Source organism: Manis javanica, chromosome 16, assembly GCF_040802235.1.
Source record: "Manis javanica isolate MJ-LG chromosome 16, MJ_LKY, whole genome shotgun sequence".
NCBI classification, from domain to species: Eukaryota; Metazoa; Chordata; class Mammalia; order Pholidota; family Manidae; genus Manis; species Manis javanica.
The window spans coordinates 46,652,236-46,664,941 of record NC_133171.1 but is presented as its reverse complement, the minus strand read 5'-3'; the positions used below and the strand labels follow the sequence as shown (position 1 = coordinate 46,664,941).

Genomic DNA, 12,706 nt, shown 5'->3' with positions numbered 1-12,706 from the left:
TTGGTGAAAATCAATTCAGTGATAGGAAAAGTATGGGTTAGTAAGCTCTTAACAGCTCCATAAACAGGGTAAACTGATAGTACCTGGTTTATCTGTTCATTGTCAGTGCGGTGGCAGAGAAGAGAACGGGGTAAGTTTAAATTTTTAAACTGTGGGTTGAGATTTATTAGTTGCTTGTGAAATCAATTTGGTGGATTACAGCCAACATTAAAAAAAAAACGTAAAGTAACCAGTACATAGTACTTTGTAAGGTAATTTTCATAAAATTATATGTTCAGTTGTGTGTATTTGTTTGGGATTACCATGTAAATGGTATGTCACAGTGAGTCTCAGGCACAAAGAAGTTTGAAAGCCTCTGGGGTTAGGGAAAGAGTGTCTAGGAGAGATATGGGGAAAATATTGGGGACTGAGAAGATACAGATTGGGTGTGAATTACAGGGAGTCGAGCTCATGTCCTCCTGTCACTGAGCCAACAAGATGGCATTGAGCAGCACATGGACTTTGACAGCTGTTATACTTTGCTGGAGCTGTTTGCAGAGACCACATCCTCTGAGGAACACTGCATGGCCTTTGAGGGCATTCACCTGCCTCAGGTATTATGGCAGCTGTTGGGGCAATGCTGTGTGCAAGGCCTAGGGCATCATTTCTGAAAATGTGGTTCAGGACTGCATCAATACCAGAGCCACATGGGGAACTTGTTAAAATGAAAGGTCATGATCCCCTTTCCACTCGGAATTTCTGAGATTAAAATCCAGGACTGTGTGTTTTAAGATATTCCCTATATTGTAATCACTAAATCTCAGTTTGAGAACTGTAGGTGTGGGGATGAAGCCTTTGTATTTTTCTCTAGAGGATGATATTGAGGGGAAAGGAGACAGGCTAAAAGTGGGAGAAGATGAACCTACACCACAGACTGTGTCCTGCAGATCCCAGGAAAGCTGCTCTTTTCTCTGGTGAAACGCTACCTGTGTGTCACTTCCCTGCTGGATCAGCTGAATAACAGTCCAGAGCCAGGGGTTGGAGACCAAGGCTCCCCATCTCCGAGGGATCTTGGCCAGGAGAAAAGCCGAGGGCAGCGGGAACTGGAGTTCAGTATGGCTGTGGGCAACCTTATCTCAGAGCTGGTGCGGAGCATGGGCTGGGCCCAGAACCTCAGCAAACAGGGCACGTCACTACCCAGGCCAGCCCGGTCCATTTTTCAGCCCTGCATTTCAGGCCCCAGCGTTTTACTCCCCACCATCGCTAGCACCCCCAGAAGGCAAGGGCGGGCCTTCCGCCAGCGCTCTGAGTTCTCTAGCCGCAGTGGCTATGGTGAATATGTGCAGCAGACCCTGCAGCCCGGGATGCGAGTGAGGATGCTGGATGATTATGAGGAGATCAGTGCTGGGGACAAGGGCGAGTTTCAGCAGAGCAACAATGGTGTGCCTCCTGTGCAGGTGAGCAAGCGCATGCTGTGGGGACAGTCTTGAGGATCTTTTTTGCGTGGGGCATAGCTGGGGCTTCCATCTAGCAAGCCACCCAAGGAGAAAACCCTTAAGGGATTTAGAGTGGTTAAAGGAGCTCAGCAATTGAGAGGGGGGCCATTTGGAAGGCTCAGAAAATCTGGCAGGAGTGAATGGGCCGTGAGTTCAAGGAGAGACTCACACCTAGAAAGCAGAACTGATGTAGCAAGACACCTGTCCCCCTCCAGCGGAGTTGGCTAGGAGGGAGTGTCAGAGCATGGGCCCCCAGCTTTAGAAAGAGATGAGAGGTGGGGTCCACCCCTGTAGGGGAAGGGAGCCTAGCTAGGTATGCATCTTGAGGGCTGTGTGTCCCAGGTTTGGGCCCAGCCATGTCCTCTCAAGCCTGCAAAGCCCAGAGGCCCTCTGAGCCCATTCTAGTCTTTCCCTTTTTTCCTCCCTGTATTCCAGGTCTTCTGGCAGTCAACAGGCCGCACCTACTGGGTACACTGGCACATGCTGGAAATCCTGGGCCCTGAGGAAGCTGCCGAGGATACAGCTTCAGCTGTGGAGACGGAGGCAGGGGCTTCTCTGTTGGGCTCAGGTGAGTGGGGATCGGGCTGTGGAATCATCCAGCATGTCTTTGAAGAGAGGATACAGCCACTCCTGAACAGGAGCCGCCCCAGCGATGCAGAAGGCCACTTCATCCATGCTGAGACCGTGTGCCTGTATCCTCAGCACTTCCCTCCTGGGACTGGAAGCCTGTAGACGGGCTCTACTCTTTGCCGTACCTCCAGCCTGAGCCTCAGACGAAGGAAGAATCGGGATACCTGACCCAGGCTGAGTGGTGGGAGCTGCTCTTCTTCATCAAGAAGTTGGACATATGTGAGCAACAGCCAATTTTCCAGAATCTTCGGGAGAGCCTGGATGAGGTATTGCAAGCCTCAGATACTGGGTTTGTAGTGGGTTTTGAAGTGGGATTCTTTCAGGGAGCTCTAGATAAGGGACTGCTTAGGGTGAGGCTGGGGCTAGAGGTCAGAGAATGTGAGGGGTCCCGCTGGGGGAGGGGACAAATGCTGTGAGGGTCTAATAAGCAGAAGGTGCTCGAGGTGCGGCAGGAGGTGGCCAGCCTTCCTATTACTGTCCATAGGACCTGCTTGTGTCTGCTTGTCTGTAAAATGCGTACCCCTTTCTCTTGACAGAGCCTGGGTGACAAGGCCCTTGGTGAAACCTCTGTGCCCGTAGAGATGGCTGAGGGTCTGCTACAGGTTCTGAGTAATCGGTTTGAGGGCAACACACTGAGTGACCTGCTCAGCTCCCAGATCTACATCAAGTATGGGTTGCTACCTGATGAAGTGAGCAGCTCGTCATCTTCACGAAGTCACTGCTGTACTCCAGGCCCAGAAGAGGAGTACAAGTCGGAGGCCACCTTCTCAGCAGAGGAGAGCGAGTGCCCCCGAACAAAGGCTGAGCCCCCTAAAGCAGAAGCAGAACCTGCCAAGGGGAAAACTGAGGCCCCCATGGCACAGAGTGACTCGCAGCTATTTAACCAGCTTCTGGTGACCGAGGGGATGACTCTGTCTCCTGAGATGAAGGAGGCAGCAAGTGGTGAGTCAGGTGCTGGAAGGGGAGGGCAAAGAAGTTGGGTCAAGTCCTGCTGGTTCCCATAGGCTGGAGGGCAAGCTGTGGAATAAGTCACTTTTGCCTGGGAAAATGCTTCGGAAGCATGCATCAATTTTTCTTCCTTTGACCGTGATTGTATCTAATCAGTCACTGTTCCTTTCTTTCGGTATCCTTGGAAAAGGACCGTTTGATTGTTAAATCCCTCACACAGAATTGGAAAAGTTCCGAGTGCAACAAGTTACAGTGATGAATAATGTATTAAAATGTCAGTAGGATAACTGGGCCTGATCTTTAAAAGACTTCCAACTTTGGAGGTGCCACAGTTTTTTAAGCCACTGCCTTTCCCTCACCGATTTCAGAAATGGCTGGAGCCTTACAGGGTCCTGGACCACGAAGCTTCCTGGATCAGCATGTGGCGGCAGTTGTGGCCACTGTGCAGATGTCCACCTTGGACAGAAAGCTACAGCTTTCAGGGCTCTATGCCCTCTCTCAGGCTGTGGAGGAGGTCACTGTGCAGGACCACCCTCTGGTCCATCCTGACAGATCCCTGAGGTTAGAAGGGTCGGGAGGGAAGGGGTTTTGGGTTAAGCTATTACGGAGAGGACAGTGGAAGGGAGGGAAAGAGCTGTGAGATCCAGAATGGAAAGGCTGGGGGTGAAAGAGGGCTCAGCTTGAGGAGCCGTTGAGTAGAAAGATGAATTGCTGCAGTGGCTAATGTTCTTGAGAGCTTATTCTCTGCCAGGCTCTGTGTTGAAAGTTTGAGTGCTTCTCTCATTAAACCCTCTGTCACCCGAGGAAGGGTTGATACTATTCTTAACCAACTCTGTGGGTGAGGAGATGGAGAGAATGTAAGTAACTCACCCAGAGTGTGACAGGTAGCAGAGCCAGGATTCTAGAGCCTTGGGCTCTAGAGCTTGAACTCTTTTTTCTCCTTTTTTCTCTCCTTTTTCCCTCTCTACCTACTTTCTATTTTAAAAGTTCTGTTTTTACTGCTTCTTAATTATACAAATAATACACACAAATATGTTCTCGTTTTAAAAGACCTGAAGATTATGAAAGAGCATAAAGTCTCTTTTTGTCACCAGTCTGGCGTGTATCTTTAGACCTGTTAATTTTCATTTGTTAGTGTGTTTGGAAATAGAACGTTTTCTGAGTTTGTGTTTTAATTTAGTTTGTAATCATACTCTGCATGTTTCTACAACTTTCCCCCCCCACACTCAGTATGTCTACGAGGGTTCTCCATGTCAGTCTGCACAGAGCTGCCTCATTATTTTCACTGCTGCGTAGGACTTTGCAATATGATTATAGCCAAGTGCAAATACACTGTTTTCTAATGGATCTGTTTCCCTCAGTCTCCCAACCCTGGATATTACCATGTTTTAAATCTATCAGATTGGCAAAAGTTTAAATTATTGCTATCTCTCTTTTACCTTCTTAGTTCTAGTTAAATTAGGCATATTCGCTTGTATTTTGTTTCTTCTTCTGTGAATAACCTGTTCTTATCCTTTGTCCACTTTCTGATTGGATATTTATTTTTTTCTTGCTGATTTTAGGCACTCTGCATATTAATCTGTTACTTGTGTTTCAGATATTTTGCTTGTCTTCTCAAACTCCTATTAATTATTTTCTGAATATAAAATAATACATGCTTACTGTAAAAAAAATAGAGAATTATGAAGATAAAAATAATCTGAAACTCTAAATACAAAGATAGTCACTGTTAGCATTTATTTAGTAAAAATCCTTATAGTTCTATATCCAGTTTTCTATATTACCTATATATACATTAACTGGTTTATAATAAATCATGGCTACAAAAGGAGATATGTATTTAAAGCATTTTTGATTCATGGTGTAGTCATCATAAAGCTCATGAGAAAAGACAGATAAACACAGAACTTTCCCAGTACTTCTGTTTGTCTTCTTTCTCCAAATTCCTTGTTTTGTGTTCCTTTCCTCCATAGTTCCCAGGCCACCACCTCCATATGTGTCCTTGTCATTGTGGGCAAAGCTGTCACCCCTGGCTTTTTCCTCTTGCTGTGCTCACTGTGATCTAGGGACCCTGGAGGCACTTCTTCCATTACTTCTGAGCAGCATTTCCACGGGGCCCTCCCTGTTCCCTCTACCTCAGGGGCTTTTTTCTTCACTTCACCACTAGTGTCTTTTGTTTTGCTAAAATGTTAGATTTTCCTGTTGCTGTGTTTTTCAGCGTTTTTCTGGCTTCTGGGTTTTAAGAGGCTCTATCCTGTTCCAGGATTATAAAAATACATCCCTATGTTTTCTAAGAATATCTATTGATTTTGTTTCTTACATTTATTTAAAGATCTGTTTGCAGTTTATTTTTGCAGATGGAATGAAGCAGAGCTCCTGCTTGATTATTTTCAGATGGGTAGCTAGGTCTCCACCTTACCTTTTGCACAGCCCTTCCCGGCCTCACTGGTTGAGGTGTCACCATTATGTCTCTTCCCACCTATTGATCTGTTTGGCCACCCTCTACCATTTCCAGAGTTTTAGTTATTACAGGTCTATATTTATATTTTAATAATTCATATGCAAATCTGCCATTATTTCTTTCCAAACATTTCTTGACTATTGCATATTTTCTCTTCCTTTGCCTGAGTCTGCCTGCCATGTTTGTTTTTTTTTAAACTTTTTAGGCATTTTTATTAGAATTACGCTGACTTTATAAATTTATGTGAGAAGATGAGCCAGTGTTTGTAACCAAAATTTTGCTGTGTGGCCTCCTTCCTGAGGTGAGGAGCCAGAGTCAGTCATACTGCAGAGAAAAGGGGGTCAGGAGTGAAGGCTAAGGCAAGGAGAGCAAGCAGGTTGGAGAGCAGTGGGGAGTGACAGGCTGGATCTTGGTGGGTAGGGTTGGACAGGGAGTCAGGCATGACTTTGGGGATGGGGAGCTCCAATGTTTCTTCTGTCTCAGAGAGAAGCTAGTGAAGACGCTGGTGGAGCTGCTGACCAACCAGGTGGGAGAGAAGATGGTGGTGGTACTAGCCCTGCGCCTGCTCTACCTGCTCATGACCAAGCATGAGTGGCGCCCACTCTTTGCCAGGGAGGGTGGCATTTATGCTGTGCTGGTTTGCATGCAAGAATATAAGAGTTCCGTCTTGGTGCAGCAAGCAGGGCTGGCGGTGAGTGGACTGGGCCTGGTGGGAAGGAGCAATGGGCGCGAGGGGCCTGTTGGGGACTGTTGATCTTGAGGACATACTATGTCAATTTAGATCAGGGAGGAGACCTTGGGATGCAAAGATGCAAGTGGATTGAAGACTTCCAGCCGGATAGTCTTGCAGATTGAATGCATGTTTGTAGGAAAGGACAAGGATGTTTCTAAGAATGACTTCTAGGTTTAAAATGGAGCAGCAGGGCGGATGAGGTGGCCATTTGCTAAGTAGGAGAATATTGGTGGAGGAAGAGGCAGGGGGAGGTCAGGAGTTGAGTTTTTAGGTATATTGAATATCTAATGTCTTTTTAGTTATAGTTACGTGTCTGGTTAGAGACTAAATTTCTAGATGTGGCAAAATAACTTTTAACTCTCTGACCTGAGTGGTGTGCTTACACAGAAAATACCGCCTCACCAGGTATGGGTAAAACAAAGTCACCATGATCATTGCTTTGTGGCTTTGGGCCTGGAGAATGAGGAAGGGAGGCCTTCTACTGGGGGAGCTTGTAGAATTGGCTTCCTAACTACTATAGATAGCAGTGCTGGCTAGGAGGCACGGACAAGGTGTGCTCTGTGTAGCCTGTGGGTCCCTGAAGGGGACAGGTAGGCCTCATCCAGAGCAGTTCTGAGAATGGAGTCCCATAGTATAATGGCAGCAGCAGTATGGATGGAGCACAGGTCCTCTTAGAGCAGGCCGCCCAGGGAGAGGCTGGGAGGCTTTCCTGTATGGGTCCAGCTAGATGCCGCTCCTACCAAGAGCAGCCACACATTCACAGTCTAGGCCCTGTTTGCTCAAAGAATTCCTTGACTCTTTCAATTGCATGACCAAAATACAGCATTTACTCCTAAATTCCAACTTGCCATGTAGCAAACTTGCATCATCTTATTTATTTTTAAAATTAAGGTGTCATTGTGCATCATCTTATTTATACTTAAGGTCTATAGGATTCAGCTAACTGGGGGAGAGAGGGGTAACCAAAGGGAGAAAACCTTATTGTGAGGGCATATTTGCTTGGAGGATGCAGGCTTCATAAGGGGGATTGTCCTGAGAATTATTTCTAGTCAACTCCATCCCTAGAATTGTTTCTTCTCAAGTGTCAGCCTTTCACCTGGAGAGACATTCTCCACTCTAATGATATAGTGTTCATTGCAATTTAATTTTTCTGTAGTACCAGCAAACAAATATGTATACCACAAGTATTTTTTCCTATAATTCTACTACTGTGTCTGTGAGACAACCCAAGTAGGCTTGTTGAGGAGGGCTGGGTACTGGCTTCAGAGGTCAGGGGACATAGGCTTGGGAGTGTCAGCATGAAGGTTGTACCTGAGGCTAAGGGAGTGGACAAGGTCGCCAAGTGAGCTGAGAAAGGGATGAGGAACTTCCTGGTTTGCGGATTGGGCGGAGGAAGCCCAGAGAGGTAGGACAACCAGGAGGATATGAACTCACGAAACTCCAGGGCAGAGAGGTTTTGCAAAGGGATGAGTGGTCAAGTGAGATGGAAGACAACTTCAGGGAAAGCCTTTGGAGGCAGCTAGGTGCTGTGAAAGGGTACCATCCTGAGAGAAAGCTCTGGGGGTGCTGGGGGTGGGGTGGCCCTCCCACTCTGTCAGCATGGTACTGGCAGAGATGGGCTGATTTTACCATTGAGCTCTAGATTTTTTTAATTGGCTTTCTTTTCTTTCTTTTTAACATTGGATGTTACATTACTTCCTCTTCCATTTCCATCTCCTACTTGACCTATTTGCAAAGAGCTCAGCTGCCCCAAGTTTGAGGTCTAGAATAATGGCCTGCTCTCTTCTCCTGCTTGGTGGCTCTGCCCACTCCTAACTCTGCTTCCACATCCCCCTCGCAGGCCCTGAAGATGCTGGCCATTGCCAGCTCCTCGGAGATCCCTACCTTTGTTACTGGCCGAGACTCTCTCCACCCGTTGTTTGATGCTCAGATGACCAGAGAGATCTTTGCCAGCATTGACTCAGCCACCTGCCCGGGTTCTGAGAGCCTGCTCCTTACAGTCCCTGCAGCCGTGGTCCTGATGCTGAACACCGAGGGGTCAGGACCTCACTCTCCAGACTCCTGCTCAGCCCCAAGCCCCACTGCCCCACTTCCCTAGCCCTATGTGCCTCCCAGAAATTCCCTCACATTGCTACCTCTGAATGGAAGCCTCGGTGGCCCTCTCTGTGGTTGGAAGAGAGGGCAACATGTTGAGGGTAGAGAAATTCCCAGAGAGCAGGGACACTCTGACCTTCCTTTCTGGGGCTGGTAGGAGTGACCTGAGGTCAGGGGACCAGGTGTCCTGGCTTCAGAAGGACCCCCAGAGCCCTTTCCTCCCTAGCTTCAGGGCTCCTTCCCTCTCTGTACGCACTTCCCCCTTACACTGCATTCACTCTTTCAATTTCTTCTGGGTCCCTTCCCACCTCCCAGGTGCTCCTCCGCAGTTAGAAATGGCCTGCTCCTGATCAACCTACTTTTGTGCAACCACCACACTCTGGGAGAGCAGATTATAACCCGAGAGCTGAGAGACACCTTGCTGAGCCACTCGGGGATAGCACCGGGGACAGAACCCATGCCCACCACACGTACTGTCCTCATGATGCTTCTCAGTCGCTACTCAGAGCCACCGTGCAGTCCTGAGCACAAAGGTACCATCGTGGAGGGGGCAGGTCTGCTGAGAAATCACACTATACCTGCCCATGACCAGGGGGTGAAGGTTCAGGTACCAGTATCTCATTGAAAAGACAGGTCGACTCTTCAGGAAATGAGTGAGGGTTTTGGTACTCAAGTTAGCTCTTAATTAGAATTTCCTGACCAAGAGGAGAGGGAGACTTGAGAATAGGTACAAGGTAATTGCCTTTTTGAATGGCTTTAAACATATGAGGCTTCCCATCTTTCTGGGCTGGCTTTGTTCCATCTCATTGGATACTGGACGGTTGGTTAAAGTGACTCCTAGAGAGGCCTTCTTTAGTGGAATTGTAGCTTATGGTACAGAAAGTTTGTGACTAGAAACATGAATTGTTGATGTCGTGAGGAAGAAGCCCTTTGTGTTTAACAAACAAGTGAAAACCCAGAAATATGGGGGCAAATTGAAATAGGCAATGTGTATCTTCAGGTTTGTGTATCTAAAGACACTGTGCTAGGTGGTATGGAGTGTAATTATAACAGCTAATATTTTTTTGTTTCTATAATGGGCAGAGCTACCACTTAATAACGAAAGGTAATTGTATAACTGTGTGAGATTAAAAATGTGTCGTGTTTAACTTGACAGTGTTTGCCATACTAGACTTTTTTTTTCAGATATAGTTAGGTATATATTTGGGGCTAGAAAAGAGTCCACCCACAGTTTGGTAGAAACTTGCAAATGGGAGGAAAATTTGGGACAATTTTCTGGACCTGCCCAGTTCTTGGTTTGACTGGCTTATTTGACTCCTCTTCATACCTGTTTGTTTCTTCCCATGTGTGTGGGCAGCAGCACTGGAAACCCCCAGTGCTCAGGGCCAGGATGGGTCCCCTGAGCTGTTGATCCGATCCCTGGTGGGGGGCCCATCTGCCCAACTCCTCCTGGACCTGGAGCGTGTGCTGTGCCAAGAGGGTGGCCCAGGGGGCGCTGTGAAACCCCTTCTCAAGCGCCTCCAGCAGGAGACCCAACCATTCCTCCTGTTGCTGCGGACACTGGATGCCCCTGGGCCCAACAGAACTCTGTTGCTGACTGCGCTGAGGTGTGGGGCCTGTTCAGGCACCTGTGCATAGGGGTCGAGGGGAGCTGGCAGACTGCAGGGCCTTCACTTGTTTCTGTCCCCTCCCCAGGGTCATGACCCAGCTGTTGGATCACCCTGAGGCAATGGTCCTCCCCTGGCATGAGGTCCTGGAGCCCTGCCTCAACAGCCTGAGTGGGCCTAGCAGTGACTCTGAGGTACCAGAGCCTGGGGAAGGGTGGGGGAGGGAAAGGCAGCCTCTGGGGCACCAGATCCCTGGCAACACTTTGGAGGGCCCAGCACAGCCCTTCTGGGTGAGTCTGGACACTGGGAGGGGTGGGTAGGAAAGAGAAAGCTGATGTTATCTTAGAGTCTCCAGAACTGGGGTCTTTGAAGTATAAACCTTTTGGGCTGCATCTGGATTTTAGATTCTTGGTTTAGGAGAAGCCCACATTCAACGATTCAAGCATTCCTTGCTCCCAGCCCTCTGGGAGTTGTACTTTGTGTGTGAGAATCAGGCATGACAGCTGGCTCTTGAGGAACCTTAGCCCTGGCCAGAAGAAGCCTGGGAAGCTGTGCCCAGGCTCTGCCCCTCCCAGTTTCCTCTGGAGTCCCAGCACCCCAATATTCTGTTCCAACCTGTCTTTGGTACTCTTCCTTCCCTGGGCTTTCAAGCTTCTCTGAAATCTCAGCCACCACATTCCCTGCATAAACCTACCCCTCAGCCCTCCTGTGGCTTGCTCTTTGTTTCCCATGCACTAAGCTCTGTGGTTCTGGATTCAGATTGTCCAGGAGCTGCTCTGCTTCCTGCATCACCTGGCCTCAATGCATAAGGACTATGCAGTGGTTCTCTGCTGCCTGGGAGCCAAAGAAGCCCTCTCCAAAGTCCTGGACAAGCACCCGACTCTTCTGCTGCTGGTCTGTGAGCTCCGGGACCTGGTGACAGAGTGTGAAAAACATGCCCAGCTCTATAGTAAGCTCACCTCCAGCATCCTGGCTGGCTGCATTCAGGTGAGGAGGCTGTGGAACTGGGGCTGAGGAGGAGCGTAAGCCCAGAGCAGGGAAAGGGGATCCAGAGGTGCCCCCTGTGTGGTAACCCTGTTTGGCACAAGTGTTAGCAAATCTAGGACACTTCTTCCCCAGACTTGCTCCACATGGTCCTGTTGTGCCAAAATTTGGGAAGAGAGCGGTTGAGTGTTTTGTTGCCCCTTGACTCTCTCTCCATATGTGTTTCCATGTTCCTCCCTCCTCCCCACACCCGTTCTCTCTGATGTTCTGGCTGCAGATGGTGCTGGGCCAGATTGAAGACCACAGGCGAACCCACCAGCCCATCAACATCCCCTTCTTTGACATGTTCCTCAGACACCTCTGCCAGGGTTTGTGCCCCCTCTGCTTTCTCCTGGCCCCCAGCATTTGTTCTCCCCTTTCCTTCCAACCCCCTAGTCCCTTCGCTTTTTCTCTCCCAACTAACCAGGCTGTGACCGCCACCCCTTCCCATTTGCCCCCAGGCTCCAGTGTGGAAGTGAAGGAGGACAAGTGCTGGGAGAAGGTGGAGGTGTCTTCCAACCCGCACCGGGCCAGCAAGCTGACCGACCGCAACCCCAAGACCTACTGGGAGTCCAATGGCAGCACTGGCTCCCACTACATCACCTTGCACATGCACCGTGGTGTTCTGGTTAGGTGTGAACACACTCATGAGCACACATGAGTGCATGTGCACATAGACGTGACTATCCTGATATGCCCAATATGCATCCTCCAAGCACTACATACACATAGCCCAGTCTGTAACCCCTGTACACAAAATGGGTTTGTGTAAACCACTCAAACCCATTTATGCAGTAACAGATGTACACATTGACCTGCTTTCCCTCTGCTAAGCATAGACATCCCCTCCCTCCCTCCTGGTGACATGCTTTCCCCAGAGGGACAGAACTCATTGCCCTGTGCTTGGCGTTGAAAGTAATAGCCTGCTTACCCACTTGTCCTGTGGGCGTTTATTTAAGGTATCTGCTGTGCCAGCCTCAGTGCAAGGGTCTGGGACTATAAGGACAATAAGATACATTACCTGTCTTCAGGAGACTTGCAGTCTTCCTGGGGAGCCAGGCTGGAAAGCCAGTAAGGGGATAGAGTGAGAAAAAGCCTTACAGTCAACATGTACATTAGATCCTGAGGCCAACTGAGGTCAGAGAAGGATTCCAGAAGTGGGGGGTTGATAAGGCTGAATTTTGAGGTAGAGATTAGCTATATAAAGAGAGGGCAATGGATACTCCAGGCAGAGGGACAGCATATGCACAAAATGGAAGTAAGAGACACAATAATGTTTTGGGGGAACTTTAAGTAATTGTGTTTGGCTGGAATGAAAGGTGTGTAGTGAAGTGGCTGGAGATGAAACCAGAAACAAACATAGGCAGAGCCAAATCACAGAGAGTTGTGAGCTAAACAGTTTGAGTTTATTCTGAAACTTGGGGAGTCATTGATGGATTTTTAAGAGGGGAAGAGGCAAAACTGGATTTTTCATTTAGAAAACTCTGACAGTTACAGGAGTTTGGACTAGAGGCCAGGAGAGTTGGAAGATCTCTGCAGGTCTAGAGAAATGACAGATGTCCTCAGCCGGAATGGGATTAGGCAGGGTGATCTGGAGAGGTGCAGTGCAGGACCTGCCACTGGCTAGATGAGGGAAGCCATGAGAGGGAGAAGTCACTAGTTTAAGTGTCAGGTTGATGTCAGTTTCCTTTTTCAGGAAGGAGATATAGGAAAGAAAGCAGGTTTCTGTGGACGG

General features: G+C 48.5%; 1 protein-coding gene across 3 annotated transcripts in view; it reads left to right on the top strand.

Moving 5' to 3' along the window:
• Positions 1 to 12,706, top strand: part of CUL9 (cullin 9) — a 34,438-nt gene that overhangs the window by 2,490 nt on the left and 19,242 nt on the right. For 2 of the 3 annotated variants that reach the window (XM_037005291.2, XM_037005299.2), the window contains exons 4-17: positions 439 to 593; positions 927 to 1,436; positions 1,911 to 2,043; positions 2,178 to 2,371; positions 2,642 to 3,047; positions 3,422 to 3,614; positions 5,998 to 6,205; positions 8,088 to 8,284; positions 8,657 to 8,874; positions 9,699 to 9,948; positions 10,037 to 10,142; positions 10,708 to 10,935; positions 11,210 to 11,300; positions 11,433 to 11,604. In XM_037005291.2, coding sequence (XP_036861186.2) covers positions 439 to 593; positions 927 to 1,436; positions 1,911 to 2,043; positions 2,178 to 2,371; positions 2,642 to 3,047; positions 3,422 to 3,614; positions 5,998 to 6,205; positions 8,088 to 8,284; positions 8,657 to 8,874; positions 9,699 to 9,948; positions 10,037 to 10,142; positions 10,708 to 10,935; positions 11,210 to 11,300; positions 11,433 to 11,604 — 3,061 coding nt within the window. The remainder of the gene's footprint in view (positions 1 to 438; positions 594 to 926; positions 1,437 to 1,910; positions 2,044 to 2,177; positions 2,372 to 2,641; positions 3,048 to 3,421; positions 3,615 to 5,997; positions 6,206 to 8,087; positions 8,285 to 8,656; positions 8,875 to 9,698; positions 9,949 to 10,036; positions 10,143 to 10,707; positions 10,936 to 11,209; positions 11,301 to 11,432; positions 11,605 to 12,706) is intronic. The other variant, XM_037005307.2, reaches the window with a different exon arrangement.